General features: G+C 43.6%; 1 protein-coding gene across 2 annotated transcripts in view; it reads right to left on the bottom strand.

Annotated features, from left to right (window-relative positions):
• Positions 1-319: 319 nt before the first annotated feature.
• myripb (myosin VIIA and Rab interacting protein b) overlaps positions 320-19,920 on the bottom strand; it is a 184,450-nt gene continuing 164,849 nt past the window's right edge. For both annotated transcript variants that reach the window (XM_029756087.1, XM_029756088.1), the window contains 7 exons: positions 19,071-19,741; positions 17,904-18,638; positions 9,999-10,190; positions 9,495-9,656; positions 9,037-9,135; positions 8,884-8,944; positions 320-2,286 (listed from right to left, as the gene is read on the bottom strand). In XM_029756087.1, the coding sequence (XP_029611947.1) occupies positions 2,246-2,286; positions 8,884-8,944; positions 9,037-9,135; positions 9,495-9,656; positions 9,999-10,190; positions 17,904-18,638; positions 19,071-19,741 (1,961 nt within the window). In that variant the 3' untranslated portion in view covers positions 320-2,245. The remainder of the gene's footprint in view (positions 2,287-8,883; positions 8,945-9,036; positions 9,136-9,494; positions 9,657-9,998; positions 10,191-17,903; positions 18,639-19,070; positions 19,742-19,920) is intronic.

Genomic DNA, 19,920 nt, shown 5'->3' on the forward strand with positions numbered 1-19,920 from the left:
GAGTATCTCAAGAGTAGGAGTGCTGATCTAGGATCCATTTTGTGTTGTAGATCACAATGAATATGGTTACATGGACAGGGAAAGCCTGATCCTAGATCAGCACCCCTACTCTGAGACGCTGATAAAAAACACAGGCCTGGCATTCCAGACTCTCACCGCGGTCATTGGAGTAATACCAGACACCGCATCAACTGCTATTTATCTCATCTCCCATGTTATCATGAATATGATTACCATCATCCCCATTAAAATCACACATTTTCAGACAATTAATGCAGGCATACATGTAAAGCACTTTGAAGAAGGAAACATGACACGGTTTCAGACTTAACCGATGAGAAAACCTTTCAGAGGGGGAGAATAAAGCCTGGACTGGTTTCCGCCCACTTTGTTTTAGTGAAAAGAACTGCGCAATAACAATCTTCAAAAGTACAAAAATAAAATCATGCTTTTCATGGCATTTTGTCATAAAGCCCAGTAGACTTCATGATGTATAAATCTTTACAAGATATTTAACACAACGTACAATTAATTATTGGAGCCATATAGCACAGGAGAGAAATCAAAATGAATGCCAAATAAAGGCCACAAAGCTGAAACAAATGAAAAATAAAAATAACATTTGACATTTTTGTCATTTAGCAGATGCTCTTATCCAGAGAGACTTACAGTTAGTGCATTCACCGTAAGATAGCTAGGTGGGACAGCCAAATATCTCAGTCATAGTACATATATTTTTCCTCAATAAAGTAGCTATCAGCAACGTCAGTGCTAGTAGGAAAATAAATTCAAGTGTGAGTATTAGTTCACGCACAAATCGCCCTGTCCTTTAATCCTAGTTAATGTGTCAACCATCATCTGCAAGTTATGAGCAGGCAGCAGTTCACACACCAAGTATGCTACTGGGAAGACAGATATCACTTAAAGTAGATGGCCCTAGCTAGCAAAAGACAGTACTAGACAACAACAAATTAAGACAAAAATGATGCTTATCACTCCTGGAGATATCAGGAGTCCTCTAGCTATAGAATGAAGCATATTCAAAAAGAATTCAGAATGGTGAAGATTTCATAGAGAGATTTTTTTTGTTTGGTTAAGAAACATGTGTCAATTTATTCTAATGTTGGCTTCTTTGGGTTCATAAATGCTTTACATATACTTTATATAATAGGTAGACCATTTGTGTGATAAATGTTTCATTATTTGTTAATGCAACTAAATATTTTCGCATTGCATTATTTTGGCCTTGGTCTCTCTGGAGCCAGATGCCAAAGTCTCACAACATATGGACGGAGGTTATTTTGGCCTTACAAAACAGATATTACATAAACTGTCATTGTGCGGGCCCAGCAATTTAGTCAATCTTTCTCCAAATATGGTAACTGAGCGCTAGAGTAATTAGCTCATCTCAAAATCACCTCCTTCAAAAGATTGAGGTGTGTTTAGCTGTTACCGTAATGTAAATAATGAATTAAGGAACAGGAGAGGACGCCAGATGTTTCTGTGAACCTCTAAGTGAACCTCTAATCTAAAATTCGAAAAAACACGTCAGACCGAATCGTAGTGAATGAGGATTGTTATCTGCTAGTTCAAGGAAATGATTGCTTTTGAGTCTTTACACAGAAATAATAATAAAAGGACAACATTGAACAGGTTCCGTAGGTGCTCTGCAATTCATCAGTGAGAGAAACAACAAGAACAAAAACAGTAGTATAAAACATGGCTCAGCCTTTTTTTGGGACATTCAATCACAGACGTTTTCACATGGTTTTTCACATCTTCAAACACCTACAACACCCTTGCAAACAGTTGACTGACGGAGGTTATCTTATTTTCTGTACAAGGACTTTGAAGTTAGGTCTTCTTTTGACAGTAGGACAGTGAGTTGTCTCGGCGAGGAGTGTTCGTTCGCTGATTTTAAGGCAGAGACACGTCGTCCATCAAACCACCCTGTTGTGGGCGTCGCGGTGTGGTAGTTACAGTGAATGAGGCCCAAGGGGGCTGATGGAGTAGGTTGGGACAGGGGTTGAATGAGTCAGTCCTGGGCTGGGGGAGGCAGGGAAGGGGTCTGGAGGTATTCAGGGGGTGACTGGATGGGGCCGTGCCTGGCTGAGGAGAGCGCTGGGTGGGGTGCACAGGGCAGGTGTTGGCCCCTGCATAGCCCAAGGCAGACGCTGGATCAAGGCACTGGAGTGGAGAGACCCCGCGGGGCCCCTGAGGGACTCTTTGTGCTTTCTGTCTGTCGCTACGGATGAAGTGCTGTTACCTGCTGCTCAGACTCCTTATCTGGAAAAAGACAAGGAAATACATATAGAAATATATGACTTGACCTATTCAGGTAGCTAAAGAGTGTATTCAATAGTCACAATGACAAATTAAGCTATTACACAGCATAACCATTAATGTAGTTTGCATTGAGTATACACTGAGTGTACAGAACATTAGGAACACCTTCCTAATATTGAGTTGCACCCCCTTTTGCCCTCAGAACAGCCTCAAGACGTCGGTACATGGACTCTACAAGGTGTCAAAAGTGTTCCACAGGGATGCTGCCCCATGTGGACGCCAATGCTTCCCACAGTTGTGTCAAGTTGTCTGGATGTCCTTTGGGTGGTGGACCATTCTTGATACACACGGGAAACTGTTGAGCGTGAAAAACCCAGCAGCTTTGCAGTTTTTGACACACTCATACCGGTGCGCCTGGCACCTACTACAATACCCAGTTGAAAGGCACTTAAATCTTTTGTCTTGCCCATAGCACATATACACAATCCATGTCTCAATTGTCTCAAACCTGTCTCCCCTTCATCTACACTGATTGAAGTGGATTTAACAAGTGACATCCATACGGGATCATAGCTTTCACCTGGATTCACCTGGTCAATCTGTCACTTGGTAGGTGTTCCTAATGTTTTGTATACTCAGTGTATCTGGTAATATCTAATCAGAACTGGGCATAAAATGTAGAAGTTCCCAAGACCGAGAGAGAAACAGTAAAACATTAGTCCCTTAGTTAAATAATCATTACATGATGCTCTAGTCTGGGACTCACCCACAAACAGGACCAAGGCTCGCCTGCTGAGGAGTGACGGACACCATCCTAGCCGGAGGGGTGCTCTCATATTTTCTATCAACATAGACAGGTCTCTAACTCCTCTAGCTCCACAATGGGATAGGGTGCTGTTAGCCAGCCTGCCAGCTTAGTTGAGTCTGCCCCTAGCACAGTCAGTGTAGTTAGCTCAGTTTTCCCCATTGAGACCGTGTCTGTGACTCGATCTAGGTCTGGCAAAATTAAACACACCTTAGCAATCCTACTGGAATAAAGACCTCCTCCATTCCTGTCATTATTGAAAGAGATTGTGATCATACCTCACATCTAAAAAATTGGACTACTTAATGTAAGATCGTTCAGTTCCAAAGCAGTCATAGTCAATGAACTAATCACTGATCATAAACTTGATGTGATTGGCCTGACTGAAACATGGCTCAAGCCTGATGATTTTACTGGGTTAAATGAGGCCTTTCCTCCTGGTTACACTAGTGACCATATCCCCAGAGCATCCTGCAAAGGCAGAGGTGTTGCTAACATTTCTGACAACAAAAAAGGCTACATTTCATCTTTTGAGGTTCTAGTCATGAAATCTATGCAGCCTACTCAATCAATTTTTTATAGCTACTGTTTACAGGCCTCCTGGGACGTGTACAGTGTTACTCAGAGTTCAGAGTTCCTTCAATTCCTATCGGGCCTCATAGTCATGGCAGGTAATATTCACAGTTTTGGTGACTTCAATATTCACATGGAGAACTCCACAGACCCACTCCAAAAGGCTTTCGGAGCCATCATCAACATGTCTCGGGATTTACGCATTGTCACCATCATACCCTGGATCTAGTTTTGTCCCGTGGAATAGATATTGTGGATCTAAATGTTTTTCCTCATAATCCTGGACTATTGGGCCACCATTTTATTACATTTGCAATCAAATAATTAGCTTAGACCCCAACCAAGGATTATCAAGAGCAGCACTATAAATTCTCAGACAACGCAAAGATTCCTAGATGCCCTTGCAGACTAACTCCACCTACCCAAGGACATCGGAGTACAAAAATCACCTAACTGAGGATCTAAACGTAACTTTGCGTAATACCCTAGATGCAGTCGCACCACTAAAAACCCCCAAAATAAAATACAGAAAATATCAGAGCCCGGAAAGAAGCTTCCAGAAAATTGGAACGGAAATGTCACTCCACCAAATTGGAAGTCTTATGACTACCTTGGAAAAACAGTACCGTGCAATATCGAAAAGTCCTCACTGCTGCTCGATCAGCCTACTTTCAAACCTGATTGAGGAGAATAAAAACAATCCTAAATACATTTTTGATACTGTTGCAAAGCTAACTAAAAAGCAGCATCCCCGAGTGAGGATGCGCTTCACTTCAGCAATGATGAATTCATAAACTTCTTCAATGAAAAGATCATGATCATTAGAAAGCAAATTACAGACTCCTCTTTGAATAGGTGTAGTTGTCCTAAGTCTGCACAGAACTGCCAGAACCTCAGATCAATGGCGACACCCAAGTTTTTGTCGACACATTCACGAAAATAGTCATGGCCTCTAAATCTTCCAACTGCCTACTGGACCCTATTTCAACTAAACTACTGAAAGAGCTACTTCCTGTGCTTGGCCCTTATATATTGAACATAATAAATGGCTCCCTATCCTTCCGATGTGTACCAAAGTAACTTAAAGTGGCAGTAATAAAGCCTCTCCTGAGAAAGACAAACCTTTCCCGCAGTTGTGTTTTTTTTTTACTATCTGCCTATATCGAATCTCCCATTCCTCAAATGTTGTTGTTGTTGAAAAAGCTGTTGCTCAGAAACTCACTGTCTTCCTGAAGACAAATGACATACAGTTGAAGTCAGAAGTTTACATACACTTAGGTTGGAGTCATTAAAACTCTTTTTTCAAACACTCTACAAATTTCTTGTTAACAAACTATAGTTTTGGCAGTTAGGACATCTACTTTGTGCATGACACTGTGGATTTTTCCAACAATTGTTTACAGACAGATTATTTCACTTATAATTTTTCCAAGTTGGATCTTGATTTTTTTCTGAGTTTCCAACTCAGTGAAGTCAGAAGTCGGATATTTCCGAGTTCCCAATTGTTTTGAACGTTCCTCCAGTGAGACTGACCAGAGAGGGTACACCTCTTCCACCTGATGGCGAAACTTGAGTCGCACCGCATCTGCCTCAGTCATGCTCAAAGTCATTTTGTTCCTATGACCAGAGAAAGTGAAACATTCCTCTATATTAAAGTAGACACGACGAGCTGCTAATAACAATACAAATTCAGGGCTAATGATACACTTGGCTACTCATTCATTGCAGCGCATGTACATGGAATCGCGTTTTATGTTTTGTAATAGTGTTGAACAGTGTTTTGAGCTGTATAAAAACATGTGAATTCACTCATGAAGTTAATAAGTCTTATATAGGCTAGTATCAAACTTTGCTGTGGCTCGGGTCGTAGAAGCTCTATAGGTATGGTGATTTGAGCGATCCTATTGGCCAGCGCAGTAGGAGCACTCGGTTTAGCCACAGATCTCCCGGTCCACCGGGTAGGCGGAGACAATCTTTTCAGACAAATGAAATGGTTCAAAATGGAAACACTTTGTTTACCCGGTGCGCAGGGCTTCTGAATCAAGTGCACCTACCGCCTTCAGCGCAACACCAAAACAAAAAAAGGGGGGGGGAAAAAAGGAGCACAAGCCTTTATCGTTGGCTTTTCTACAGAAATGTTTGGTGATGGACAAGGAATGCATTGAAGATCGACCAGTCGATTGCGATTGACCGGTTGGCGTTCACCGTTTTGGAGAGATTGGAAACCCAAAATGGTCTACGCAGACAAAGTCTTTACCTGGTTTAGATCTTATCTAAATTTGTGGATCTTATCTAAATAAGTGTTCCTCGAGGTTCTGTTTTTTTTAGGACTTTTGTTTTCACTATATATACACACTACCTCTTGGTGATGTCATTCGGAAACACAATGTCAACTTTCACTGCTATGCCCACAGCACATTGCTGTAAGTGCTTACCCTGGAAGCCTGTGTTTCAGACATAAGGAAGTGGATGGCGGCACATTTTTTTACTTTTAAACAGAGATGCTAAGAAACAAAGAGTCCCAGGAAACAAAGAGATCTTCTGTTTGATCTGACAATTAATCTCGATGGTTGTACATTCATCTCAAATAAAACTGTGATGGACCTCAGTGTTACTCTGGACCCTGATCTCTCTTTTGACGAACATATGAAAAATATTTCAAGAGTGGCTTTCTTTCCATATTAAAGGTTTTAAGAATCAGATCATGCAGAAATGCAGATCATGCAGAAAAGCTAGTCCATGCTTTTGCCACTTCAAGATTAGACTACTGCAATGCTCTACTCTCCGGCTACACGGATAAAACACTAAATATACTCCTGGTAGTGCTAAATACAGATGCTAAAATCTTTTTTATTTATTTTTATTTAACCTTTATTTAACTAGGCAAGTCAGTTAAGAACAAATTCTTATTTACAATGACGGCCTACATCAGCCAAACCCGGACGACACTGGGCCAATTGTGGCCGCCCTATGGATCTCCCAATCACAGCCGGACGTAATACAGCCTGGATTCGAACCAGGGACTGTAGTGATGCCTCTTAGACCGCTGCACCACTCGGGAGAACCTAGAACTAGAACCAAAACATTTGATGTTATTACTCCAGTGCTAGCCTCTCTACACTGGCTTCCTGTTAAGGCTAGGGCTGATTTCAAGGTTTTACTGCTGATTACAAAGCATTACATATACTTTCTTCTACCCATCTCTCCGATTTGGTCGTGCCGTACATACCTACACATATGCTACGGTCACAAGATGCAGACCTCCTTATTGTTCCTACAATTTCTAAGCAAACAGCTGGAGGCAGGGTTTTCTCCTATAGAGCTGCATTTTTATGGAATGGTCTGCCGAAACGTGAGAGACGCAGACTCGTTCTCAACCTTTAAGTCTTTACTGAAGAATCATCTCCTCAGTAGGTCCTATGATTGAGTGTAGCCCAGGGGTGCGAAGGGGAACAGCAAGGCACTGGAGTGACGAACCACCCTTGCGGTCTCTGCCTGGCCAGCTCCTCTTACCCTATTACGGGGGCTGAGTCACTGGCTTGCTAGTGTATTCCCATTGCGTCACTATCCTCGACTTGAGTGGGTTCAGTCCCCTCAGCTCGTGTGGTGGGAAGATGTTCGTGGGCTATACTCCGCCTTGTCTCAGGGTAGTAAGTTGGTCGTCTGTTCATTTCCCTCTGGTGGTGTGGGGGCTTTGCTTTGGCAAAGTGAGTGGGGTTATATCCTGCCTGGTTGGTCCTGTCCGGGCCACAGTGTCCCCCGACCCTCCCATCTCAGTCCCCAGTGTCTATGTTGCAACAGTCTATGTGCATGGGTCAGTTTGTCCTATCTGGTGTATTTCTCCTGTCATACCTGGTGTCCTGTGTGATCTTAAGCATGCTCCCTCTAATTCTCCCATCTCTAACTCTCTCCCCTCCAGGAGGTCCTGAGCCCGAGGACCATGCCTCATGACTACCTGGCCTGATGACTCCTGGCTGTCCCCGTCCCACCTGGTCCTGCTGCTGATTCAGTTTCTACTGTTTTACCTGTGGCTATGGAACCCTGACCTGTTCACCGAACCTGCTACCTTATCCCGGCCCTGTTGTCTCGACCTGAGGTGCTGACCTGTTGCACCCTCTATAACCACTGTGATTATTATTTGACCCTGCTGGTCATCTATGAACATTTGAACATCTTGAAGAGCGATCTAGCGTTAATGGCCCTGTATTCCTATAATCTCCACCAATACATCCAGAAGAGGACTGGCCAGCCCTCAGAGCCTGGTTTCTCTCTAGCTTTCTTCCTAGGTTCCTGCCTTTCTAGGGAGTTTTTCCAAGCCACTGTGCTTCTACATCTGCATTGCTTGCTCTTTGGGGTTTTAGGCTAGGTTTTTGTATAAGCACTGTGTGACATCTATTGATGTAAAAATAGCTTTACAAATACATTTGATTGATTGATTGTCTAATGAGTCTCTTTCAAAGATGCACCGTCGACCCCTTTCTGAAATCAATGCTTTATGACTATACGAGACTCCTTTGATTTAGCCTCTGTTGCATTGTGTTTTACTTTGAAACTAAGGCTAAAACAGAGTGATTTCATTGACCATGTGGAAAAGCTGCTTGATGGTGTCAAAAAAAGAAAACCCCGATTAATAATGAATTCATTATTAACATGAAAAGAAGCGTGCCTCATTGGTTAATGGCGCAGCCGTCCGATTCGTCTCCTATTCTCTGTGCTCCTTCTCTCTTTCCTAATGGAACCTTTCTCTATCTTCCCTCTCTACCTGGTACACTTAGCCTGGCATCCATTCAACCTCTTCCTTTAGATCCAAATGTGATGTTAGTCTTCTAAGTGTGAACACAGATCTTTCTGCCAAGCCAACGTCCGCACATGAAAAAAGGGTGCGTTATTCTGTGGAGCAGACAACATTGTGTTGCCACAGTGATGTCAGCCGCGATCGATGCAACACGCACATCAAAGCGTAAAGAGGGTGTGAGTGTATTTTCAAACTTCTGAAAGGAAAAACCTTCTAATTGTGACTGTGACAGTACACAGTCTGAAAGACTTTTATCAAGTGACAAAGTTTGGGTCTTTTTTTGCGACCTGGTACTTCCTATATAGCCAACCCTATAAACTCCATTTAACAGAAGAAGAAAAAGGAAATGGATTAAATAGAACATTTAACATTGTCCAATAGCAAAAGGTTTCCTTTGTGATCATTTCAACAAGTTGTCTGTTACCTTTGACCGGAGGGGCAGGTAGTTTTCTCCTCTGTTGGCGTGATGTGTCAAGGGTTTGAGGCTGCAGAGTGACAGATCAGTACGGTGAATACAGTGGCCATATGTGGGTGTAGCTGTGTGTAATAATTGTCAGGTGGGAATATACCACAGTACCTTAGGTTTTGGCTTGGAGAAGTTGGAGAAACGATTGCAGGTGGTGACATTCAGTCCAGCTGTTTTTAGAGATAATATCCTCTCCTCGATGTCAGATATCTGGAGGAGGAAGATTACAAATTATTCAGAAAATAAAAACTCAATTTGCTGTAGATGTAGTGTAGAGTACATCAAGGCTCAGGTTAATTTAATGAATTAATCAGGTTAATTTAGAAGACACCATTAGAATACAATTACATATTCCCGCATTCTATCCAGTCTCCACATTAAAACCTGCATTCTTACAGGACCATCAAACATTGGTTGCATTCCATGCCCACCACATTGCAACGTTACATTGCCCCGTCATCAACTGCACAGTTGGGCATGGATCACATCTGACATGCGTCTGCAATGTAATCCGCATGGAATGCAGTCATAGAAACAACTGGGCGTTTGGATATGAATGGACCCCCTACCTGGAGCTCAGACTGTTGCACCTGGGCGGCAGCAGTTGCCACCTGGTCCTCCAGGAAGGCCAGGTCTCTGTCTGAGGTGCCACTGCTGATGCCTCGGGCCACCTTCTCCAGGTCCCCCAGTGCCCCCTCCAGGCCGTACACCGCCCCCGCAGCCATGTACACCTACAGGGACAAGTCACATGTTACAGGAAAGATCAATGGGCACAGGTGCTGAGCATAGCAATGTTGGGGACCCACAGGGCTCTATCCTTGGGCCTTTCTTGTTTAGTCTCTACAGGTTGGAGTCACTACATGGTCATGCTAAGATGGACAGAAGTGGCTCAGATAGTGAGATCAGATGAGCAAGTACACATACGCTATTTACTCCTTTTTTTAATCTAGGGTTATGGTGGAGGTTAAGGTAAGGATTAAGTTTAGGGTTTGGAAAGCGCTGCATTTGGTTCTTTCTAGCATGGCCAGATAGTGACCGCCAACATCGAGATGTATGTAGGCACTGGGTCTTACGTTTTCCTCCATCTTGGTGAGTTTCTGGTCCAGCTTCCTGGTCTCTAAGTTGCTGAGGAAGGACTCAGACGCGCTCATGCTCTCAGAGGGGGTGACACTATCGCCCCCCGCCTCACCAATCAGTTCCTCTGTGGCGTTGAGCACCTTCAGTACCTCTGTGGTGATACTGCACAGCGATGCGGCCGAGTACTTCTGCTCAACACACACACGTGCACACACACGTCAAGACACACACACACACCACATACACACACAGAGACATGCCACATAGAAACAGACACACAACACACACAGAGATACGAGTCAGACACACACAGGCACGAACATGACTATCATTAGTGGGTACAAACAAATATGGAACAGTCAAGAGGCGAGTCGTAACAGGGTCCAAGTGAGATGTTTACAGCATGGTCCTCAATGACACACTGAGCTTTTACACCTCCAATCAGTGCAGCACACATACACACATCGTCACGACTCATGTCAACCTGCAAGGAGCAATCAGGTGGAGGAAGAAGAGTGTGACGCTTCATGTGGAAGAGGAGGGGAGCTGTTGACCTTTATTACTAGATTCCAGGTCATGGAAGGCTGACAGGGGACCTAACAGAGTTACAATTACTGTATTTACATTTTCCTCTACCAAACCACTAGAAAAGTACAAAATTTGAGAAAACACGATAAGTGAAAGTGCAGTGTCGAACCTACAAGACTAACAAACCACACCCCTGCTGTAACGTACAAACAAGTACATCTGAATGGATGAAAAGGTGAGAGGGATGAGGGAGAAGGAGAGAGATCGGTGTAATTCAATAATGAGATAATCCTTGGCTTGAAGCTTTGATCTGTGGGACTAACAAGTGCATTGATCCACACCCCTTTCTCTCTCTCTCTCTCTCTCTCTCTCTCTTTTTAAGACGCGTTAGCTAGCTAGCGACGTACGTGGGCTTTGAAAGGAAGTGTGTATAGTGTGGGTGGTAGGAGGTGGCACTCGAGTGGGAGACGAGAGGAGATGAGAGGCGGCTCCTTTTGAACACTCAGTGGTGACTTAGAGAGCAAAGAGCGAGAGGGAAAGATTTCAGGTACCGACTGAGTACGTAGATGGGTAATGGGAGCCGGAGTGAGAGTTTTGGCCGTCAACTACAGTACATTACCAATGTACATCATTATGACACGGCTCCCAACACACGGCTCCATTTCCTACTGCGGCATTTGTGTTTAGAAAGCGCTTTTAGAAACTGCATCCAACTTTAAAAGGACTAGACTTGTATTCCTGAGATACCACGCAGTGTGAGCATGCTGCAGATCTATACTTTTGTACGGTCACAGCATCTCCCACAAATACCGCAACGTTTTCTATTCATGTTGCTCTTCTTTAAAATAAAAACGTCAGCGTTTAAAAAATATATATAAACAAGAGCATCATGAATTGAAAACTGTTGTTGTTGTTGTTGTGGTCATTTGTGGCTTTTAGTGGCACCGGCACATCTACAAATGTACCCTTCACAGTATGTGGGTGTGTGGGATACACCATGTTATATACTATAATTAATAATTCCATCCATGTTTGTCTTGTCATATTTTTAATGAATGGAGAGCTGTTGTTCCACACCTTTGCTGTGGTCATACACCAGCATCTGCCTTTACAAAATGTCAAAACTGTATCGAAATAGGAATAAAAGTGAAAAGCACTAAAGAAAACGACTATACGGAAAAAACACATGAATTTCACGTGACCTTAAGTGAAGTTAATGTGATAACATGTAATAACATGTGATAACATGAAAATACACATGTAAAAAAATCTTGGAGCACATGTGAAAACATCTCGTGCTAAATAAATGTGACAACATGGGGATGCAACATTTTAACCTGTGATACCATGAAATTACACATGACAACATTTGAAAGTTTGTAAAACTGCAAATTAGATTTTTAAACGTGAATTATTTTGTTGTGTTACAGTCTGCACGTCCCATGTGAGGTAAAAACATGTTATTCTCCCCACATGTGAAAAGGTGGTGTTAACATGTAAACTCTAAATTAAATGTATGTGAATATATGGTTTCACATGTGAACAACTGACCTCACGACTCTTTAGTTTTCACGTGTGAATATATCAGTTCAACATGTGAAACTGCACATTTCACATGGCTCTTTTGAAAGGGATGTAATGAAATGGTATGGGCATTTTTATATTTTACCTATTTTTTCTCCTCAATTGGTAGTAGTTACAGTCTTGTCTCATCGCTGCAACTCCTGTACAGACTCAGGAGAGGCAAAGGTCGAAACACAACCCAACCTTGCCGTACACCTGGCGACCTGGTCAGCATGCACTGCACCCGGCCCGCCACAGGAGTCACTAGTTTGCAATGAGACAAGGATATCCCTGCCGGCCAAACCCTCCCTAACCCGTACGACGCTGTGCCAATTGTGCTTCGCCCCATGGATCTTCCGATCGTGACAGAGCCTGGGCTCAAACCAAGAATCTCTGGTGGCACAGCTAGCGCTGCAATGCAGTGCCTTAGACCACTGCGCCACCCAGGAGGCCAGTATGGGCATTTTAAGGTAAGTGGTACGCTGTGCAGCTAAAATAGTGTAGACATCTCTAATCAATATGATTACATTTGACATGATGACTTAGTACTGACTTTCAATATGACCCCAAGTGGGACTTGAACTCACAACTTCTAGATTTGGGGTACGCTGATTGTTCTGCTGCGCCACAAAGACCGTAGCATGCTCAGAAGTCCCATACAGATTCATTAACTATAATACATCTCTGCACTTAGTAAAAGAGTGCCATATGCACTGACATTTTAATTATCAGTTAAATCTGACTATTCTCTCATCATTGATTTCATTTACTTATTTCAGCAACTTGAGAGTTTTCTGTATAGTCTAATGTTGGTGAGGCATATTATTCTGATTTAATGTTACTCCTGAATCACTATGATAAATATAATAGTTTTTCTTGAGTGAATTTTCAACAAAGCTGAGATTTACTTTGAAGTCCAAAGTGAAGGGTATCCAAGTGAAATCAGTTATTGACACAGACATGGGGGTGTAGCACGAAGCTCGGAATGCTGTCAACCAAGAGGTTGTGAGTTCAAATTCCAAACCTTCTAGACAGAGATGCAAAGAAAAAGCCATATCTCAGACTGGCCAATAGAAAGAAAAGATTAAGATGGGCAAAAGAACACAGACAAGGCCAGCATCCTGGAGTCGCCTCTTCATTGTTGACTTTGAGACTGGTGTTTTGCGGGTACTATTTAATGACGCTGCCAGTTGAGGACTTGTGAGGCGTCTGTTTCTCAAACTAGACACTCTAATGTACTTGTCCTCTTGCTCAGTTGTGCACCAGGGCCTCCCACTCCTCTTTCTATTCTGGTTAGGGCCAGTTTGCGCTGTTCTGTGAAGGGAGTGGTACACAGCGTTGTACGAGATCTTCAGTTTCTTGGCAATTTCTCGCAAGGAATAGCCTTCATTTCTCAGAACAAGAATAGACTGACGAGTTTCAGAAGAAAGTACTTTGTTTCTGGACATTTTGAGCCTGTAATCAAACCCACAAATGCTGATTCTCCAGATACTCAACTAGTCTAAAGAAGTCCAGTTTTATTGCTTCTTTTTAACAGAACAACAGTTTTCAACTGTGCTAACATAATTGCAAAAGGGTTTTCTAATGATCAATTATCCTTTTAAAATGATAAACTTGGATTAGCTAACTTAACATGCCATTGGAACACAGGAGTGAGGTTGCTGATAATGGGCCTCTGTACGCCTATGTAGATATTCCATTAAAAATCAGCTGTTTCCAGCTACAACAGTCATTTACAACATAAACCATATCTACACTGTATTTCTGATCAATTTGATGTTATTTCTAAGTGACCCCAAACTTTTGAACGGTAATGTGTGTGTCTATATATATATATATATATAAATGAAATATATTTTCCTTTATTATTTTCCCCTTCCCCTCCCCTAATTGGAATACATTAATGGACAAGAACACTTAGGATTCTACTTGCGGCTTATACATACAATATACATTTTACGGACACAATGTATTTTACAATAGTTATCTTTTGTTTGTTTTTAATCCCATCCTTCAGCTACCCTCAACCCCTCCCATCTATCCCTGAAGACCATCTAGTTTGATTTCTATTTGCCATATATCTTTAACTGTGCTTTGCAGAAGCACCCTTGGCAGCAATTACAGCTGTGAGTCTTTCTGGGTAAGTCTATAAGTGCTTTCCACACCAGGATTGTGCAACATTTGCCCATTATTATTTTCAAAATTCTTCAGGCTCTGTGAAATTGGTTGTTGATCATTGCTAACCATTTTTTAGGTCTTTCCATAGATTTTCAAGCAGATTTAAAGCAAAATTGTAACTCGGCCACTCAGGAACATTCACTGTCATCTTGGTAAGCAATTCCAGTGTAGATTTGTGTTTTAGGTTATGTATCTCCCAGTGTCTGGTGGAAAGCAGACTGAATTAGGTTTTCCTAGGATTTTGACTGTGCTTAGCTCCATTCTGTTTTTCTTCTACCCAGTCCATAAACATTACAAGCATACCCATAACATGATGCAGCCACCACTATGCTTGAAAATATGGAGCGTGGTACTCAGTAATGTATTGGATTGGATTTGTTCCAAATCAGGACAAAAAGTAAATTGCTTTGCCACATTTTTTGCAGTATTACTTTAGTGCCTTGTTGCACACAGGATGCATGTTTTGGAATTATTTTTTATCTGTACAGGCTTTCCTCTTTTCACTCTGTCAATTGGGTTCATATTGTGGAGTAACTACAATGTTGTTGATCCATCCTCAGTTTTCTCCAATCCCAGCCATTAAACTCGAACTGTTTTAAAGTGACCATTGGCCTCACGGTGAAATCCCTGAGCAGTTTCCTTCCTCTCTGGAAACTGTGTTAGGAAGGACACCTGTATCGTTTTAGCGACAGGGTGTATTGATAATAACTTCACTGTGCTCAAAGGGATATTAAATGTCTGCTTAAAAAAATCCATCTACCAATAGGTGCCTTCTTTGTGAGATATTAGAAAACCTCCCTGGTCTTTGTGGTAGAATCTGTGTTTGAAATTCACTGCTTGACTGAGGGACCTTACAGATAATTGTATGTGTGGGGTACAGAGATGAGGCAGTCATTCAAAAATCATGTTAAATACTATTATTCCACACAGAGTGAGTCCATGCAAGTTATTATGTGGCTTGTTAAGCAAATATTTACTCCTGAACTTATTTAGGCTTGCCATAACAAAGGGGTTGAATATTTATTGACTCAAGACATGTCAGCTTTTCATTAATTTGTAAAAATGTCTAAAAACATAATTCCACTTTTACATGATGGGGTATTGTGTGTAGGCCAGTGACCTACATTTTAAATTCAGGCTGTAACACAACGAAATGTGGAAAAAGTCAAGGTGTGGGAATACTTTCTGAAGACACTGTATGTCAAAGTGTGTCAAATGTGTAAGTTGAAAACACTGCGACTGGGTGATGTTCCGGAGACATCCTAACGACACATTTTCATTTGCAGGGCATCACTGTCATTGTCTCAGGATGGTAAGTTGGTGTTTGAAGATATCCCTCTAGTAGTGTGGGGGCTGTGTTTTGGCAAAGTGGGTGGGGTTATATCCTGCCTGTTTGGCCATGTCCGGGGGTATCGTCGGATGGGGCCACAGTGTCTCCAGACCCCTCCTGTCTCAACCTCCAGTATTTAATGCTGCAGTAGTTTATGTGTCGGGGGGCTAGGGTCAGTCTGTTATATCTGGAGTATTTCTCCGGTCTTATCCAGTGTCCTGTGTGAATTTAAGTATGCTCTCTTTAATTCTTTCTTTCTTTCTCTCAGAGGACCTGAGCCCTGGGACCATGCCTCAGGTCTACCTGGCCTGATGACTCCTTGCTGTCCCCAGTCCACCTGGCCGTCCTGCTGCACCAGTTTCAACTGTTCTGCCTGCGGCTATGGAACCCTGACCTGTTCACCGGACGTGCTACCTGTCCCAGACCTGCTGTTTTCAACTCCCTAGAGACAGCAGGAGTGGTAGAGATACTCTGAATGATCGGCTATGAAAAGCCAACTGACATTGACTCCTGAGGTGCTGACCTGTTGCACCCTCAACAACCACTGTGATTATTATTATTTGACCCTGCTGGTCATCTATGAACATTTGAACATCTTGGCCATGTTATAATCAGTTATAATCTCCACCCGGCACAGCCAGAAGAGGACTGGCCACCCCTCATAGCCTGGTTCCTCCCTAGGTTTCTTCCTAGGTTCTGGCCTTTCTAGGGAGTTTTTCCTAGCCACCATGCTTCTATACCTGCATTACTTGCTGTTTGGGGTTTTAGGCTGGGTTTCTGTGCAGCACTTTGAGATATCAACTGATGTAAGAAGGGCTTTATAAATACATTTGATTTAATTTGATCACCTGTAAAATCTCATGTGAAAAATATCCATGAGAAGTGTTGAAAAACCACATGATTACACATGTGAAAGGTTATGTGATAACGTGAAAATCCACATGTGAAACTTCATGTGAAATATCCTAACATGAGAAGTGTTCCAAAACCACACGTGAAATTTCACGTGAAATAAAATTAGACGTGTAAAACGTGAAAATTTCACAGGAAATAATGTCATTTTCCACATGTGAAATCATGTGGTTTTTCAGTAAGGGTATAAGCTAATGCAGTCGGCCTCCTATGTCTAAATTGAATACAGCACCATCAGCTTTTCACTCATCACTCCATCTATTTCTAGTGGCTTTGAATAACATTTATACCTGAACGTGTCCAGAAGTCCCTAAAATAGACCACATCTGGATAAGAGCAAACCTACGTCCCAAATGGTACACTATTCTCTACACGCACTGGTTAAAAGTAGTGCACTATATAGGGCATAGGGTGCTATTTACGACACAACTGAAGTAAATCAGAGAGCGAGCGTGACTAATATCACGATGGCCCCTGACAAAACAACCATGTTTCACTTGATGATGCCTTACTGGTGACAGAGTGTCTAAGAATTGTAAGAAGTGAATCATCAGACAGATGAATGTGCATGCCTGAGTGTGTGTTAGTGTGTGTTGTCCACCACAGCAATCTGATTAATTTGATTGTTTTGGGGTTGCATCACGTGAATGTTAAGGTTGGGACTGTTGTTAGTCATGTCGCATACAAGGGTATGTATGTGTGTGTGTGTGTGTGAGAGTGTGTGTGTCTGTGCGCAAGTGTGATGTCCTGACTGGGGCCTGTGTTATAGACACAGTAAATCTCACCTGCTGTAAGAGAGAGGAGAGCAACTGTAGCCTCTGCTGTAGTTCCCCTCCATTCTGTCCCTCGCGACAGACAGACATGCACGGACGGACAGATGGACGGACGGAGAGACAAAGGAGAAAGGGAGACGGGGCGGAAGGAGAGATCGAGAGAAACGGGAGAAAGACAGATGTGGGACACGGATGGCACAGAAAGACGTGGATGAGAGAAGAGGTGAGAACAGGTAGGCGAGGAGGGAGGAAGAGGTTCGGGATGAGTAGAAGGTACAGACAGAAGAAAGGGAGGGAAAATAAAGGAGTGACCGAGAGAAACGAGATAAAGGAGAAACAGAGACTTTAAGATAAGAGTAAAGATAACTCAGGGTAGCCCCCTGCGGTGTTTAGGTGACGACACAAACAGGACATACAGGTCATGTATGACAGGCTAAAGCCATAGAGATGTACTAAAGAGCTCATCTCCTATCTTTTCCCATGCTAAAACAGGCTTTGGGCCAAGCAACCCTATTCAAGTATCCATATCCCTATCCCTAGATTTGGCCCTCTTTCCAACTCTATGGCTAAAGCTAAATATGAAACAAAGACCTCCTATTCCGCCTCTCTCTGCTCACCTGTCCGTCACACAGCACCCCCTCCTGGATAGATGGGGTAATTGCAGGCGAGGAGGGCGTGGATCCTGTCTTTTCTTTTCGATCTTCCACTTGTTCCCCCTTTCTTTCGGTCTCTCTGTCCACCTCTTTTCTCTGTAGTCTATTACTTTGCCTGTTCTTCTCCACTGTCTTATTTTCCCTGCCATCTACTTTCTCTTCCAAACTCTTTCCTCCTCTGTCCAACCTCCTCTCCTTCACTATCTCCTCCTGACTTTCCCTTAGTCGCTCTCTCTTTTTCAGTTCCGGCCCGTTCACTGACTCAATCGTCTCTCGCTTCGTCCTATCCCTACTTTTACTACTCTGTCTCTGGGGATCTCGTTCTCTCTCATTCTGCCTCAGCTTCTCTTTCTGTCTGTCATTTTCTCTGTCTCTCCTTCCGGGACTTTTGATTGGCTCATCCTCGGACGAGCTCGCTACTTCCTTGCTGCTGGCTCGTCCAACCAGCTGGCCCAGTTTGGAGTAGGGCTCCTGCTCCAGTGTGTCTCCCGAGCCGGGCCCAGAGCTGCTGGGGGACAGGGGGCCAGGGGCCATGCAGTTAGGGGAGCTGGGGACCGCAGAGTTAGGGGCCACAGTGTCCTGGTTCTTGGGCTCGGGGGTCATGACCGAAGAGGTCTCGGGCATGGGCCCCACGTCAGGCCCTGGCATCTCCTCACTCATGCCACTCTTTAGCAGGGCGTTCAGCAGGAAACTGTTCTCCTACGGGCGGAGATCGAGAGAAAGACAGAATGAAAGAGAGAGCAATAGGGAGAGAGACCTTCACGCTTATTTCCTTCAATATGAAAAAGCATTGTCCTTTCCTGCCACCTAGTGGTGTAGTAATGTTTCACAATAGTCTCATGAGGGTTGACTAAGCACTTTACACTTTTTTTCTGTTGATTTATAACAACTAGAATGAGGTGGAGTAAAGATGATTAAAACAACTCTGTACCTACTACTGTCAATGAGAAGAGATTGGTGAAGCTGCTACATGCGCCTTATCTTTACATTTACATTTTTGGCATTTAGCAGACACTGTCAGCCAGAGAGATTTCCAGTCAGTGCATTCAACTAAGCTAGATAAGACAACCACATATCACAGTCATTGCAAGTAAAACCTTCCTCAAGGCTTTGTGAGTGATGTCCTCCCACCTGTGCAGATGACGAAGAAAGGGGCTGTGTGTGTGTCTGTGCGTGGGCCTGGTTCCCCGCCAGCTCCTTCTTGCTCTTCCTGCGTCTCCGCGACCTCCTGACATGGTTGCTTTGCCCACTGTCCCCCGTAACCTTGGGGTTAAAGTTCACATCCAGCGCCTCCGGGTGGAGCGAGTACGAAGGGAGGTTCTGGTGTTGATGCTGATGATGGTGGTACTGAGCTTGCTGGGGATGAAGATACGGGTCCTGGTTAGGGCCTGTCTTCTTCATTATGTTCTGGAGAGGTTTGCGAGGGCGGGCGGGGGGTACAGAGGAACACTCTGAGTCAGAGTTGAGGGTCTCTGTGTTGGTGTACTGGCCCGAGGAGGGCGAGGTGACCGGGAGGGGGACCTGGGTGTACGTCCACTCAGGGTCGTGCTGGGAGTTGGTGTAGTAGGTCTCGTCGGAGAGTTTCCGTTGGAACTGGCGCAGCGCGGCCCCCCAGCCCCCCTTGTCGTCCTCCTGGTCGGACTCGGGGCCCATCTCGTCGTAGGCCGAGACCACGTCGGACTCTTTCTCCAGGACACTGAACACTAGCGACTTTCTCTTGGTCAGTAGGCTGGGACGGGAGTGCTGAGAGCTCTGCAGAGCGATCCAGTTACCGTCAGGGCTCTGCAGCACCGAGGACGCACCTGTACATACAGGCACAGGTAAACATATCTAGAGCCTTACATAGGTGACAAACACAGCATTCCTCCTGAGAGTGTAACGGTATGGAATTGTCCTGTTGCATGTAACATGTTTGACTGTACAAATGAGAGACATGACAGTACTGACGTGTCTTTGCATGTAAAACGTGACAGTATGGACA

The sequence above is a fragment of the Salmo trutta genome, chromosome 6 (genome assembly GCF_901001165.1).
Source record: "Salmo trutta chromosome 6, fSalTru1.1, whole genome shotgun sequence".
In the NCBI taxonomy this organism is placed as follows: Eukaryota; Metazoa; Chordata; class Actinopteri; order Salmoniformes; family Salmonidae; genus Salmo; species Salmo trutta.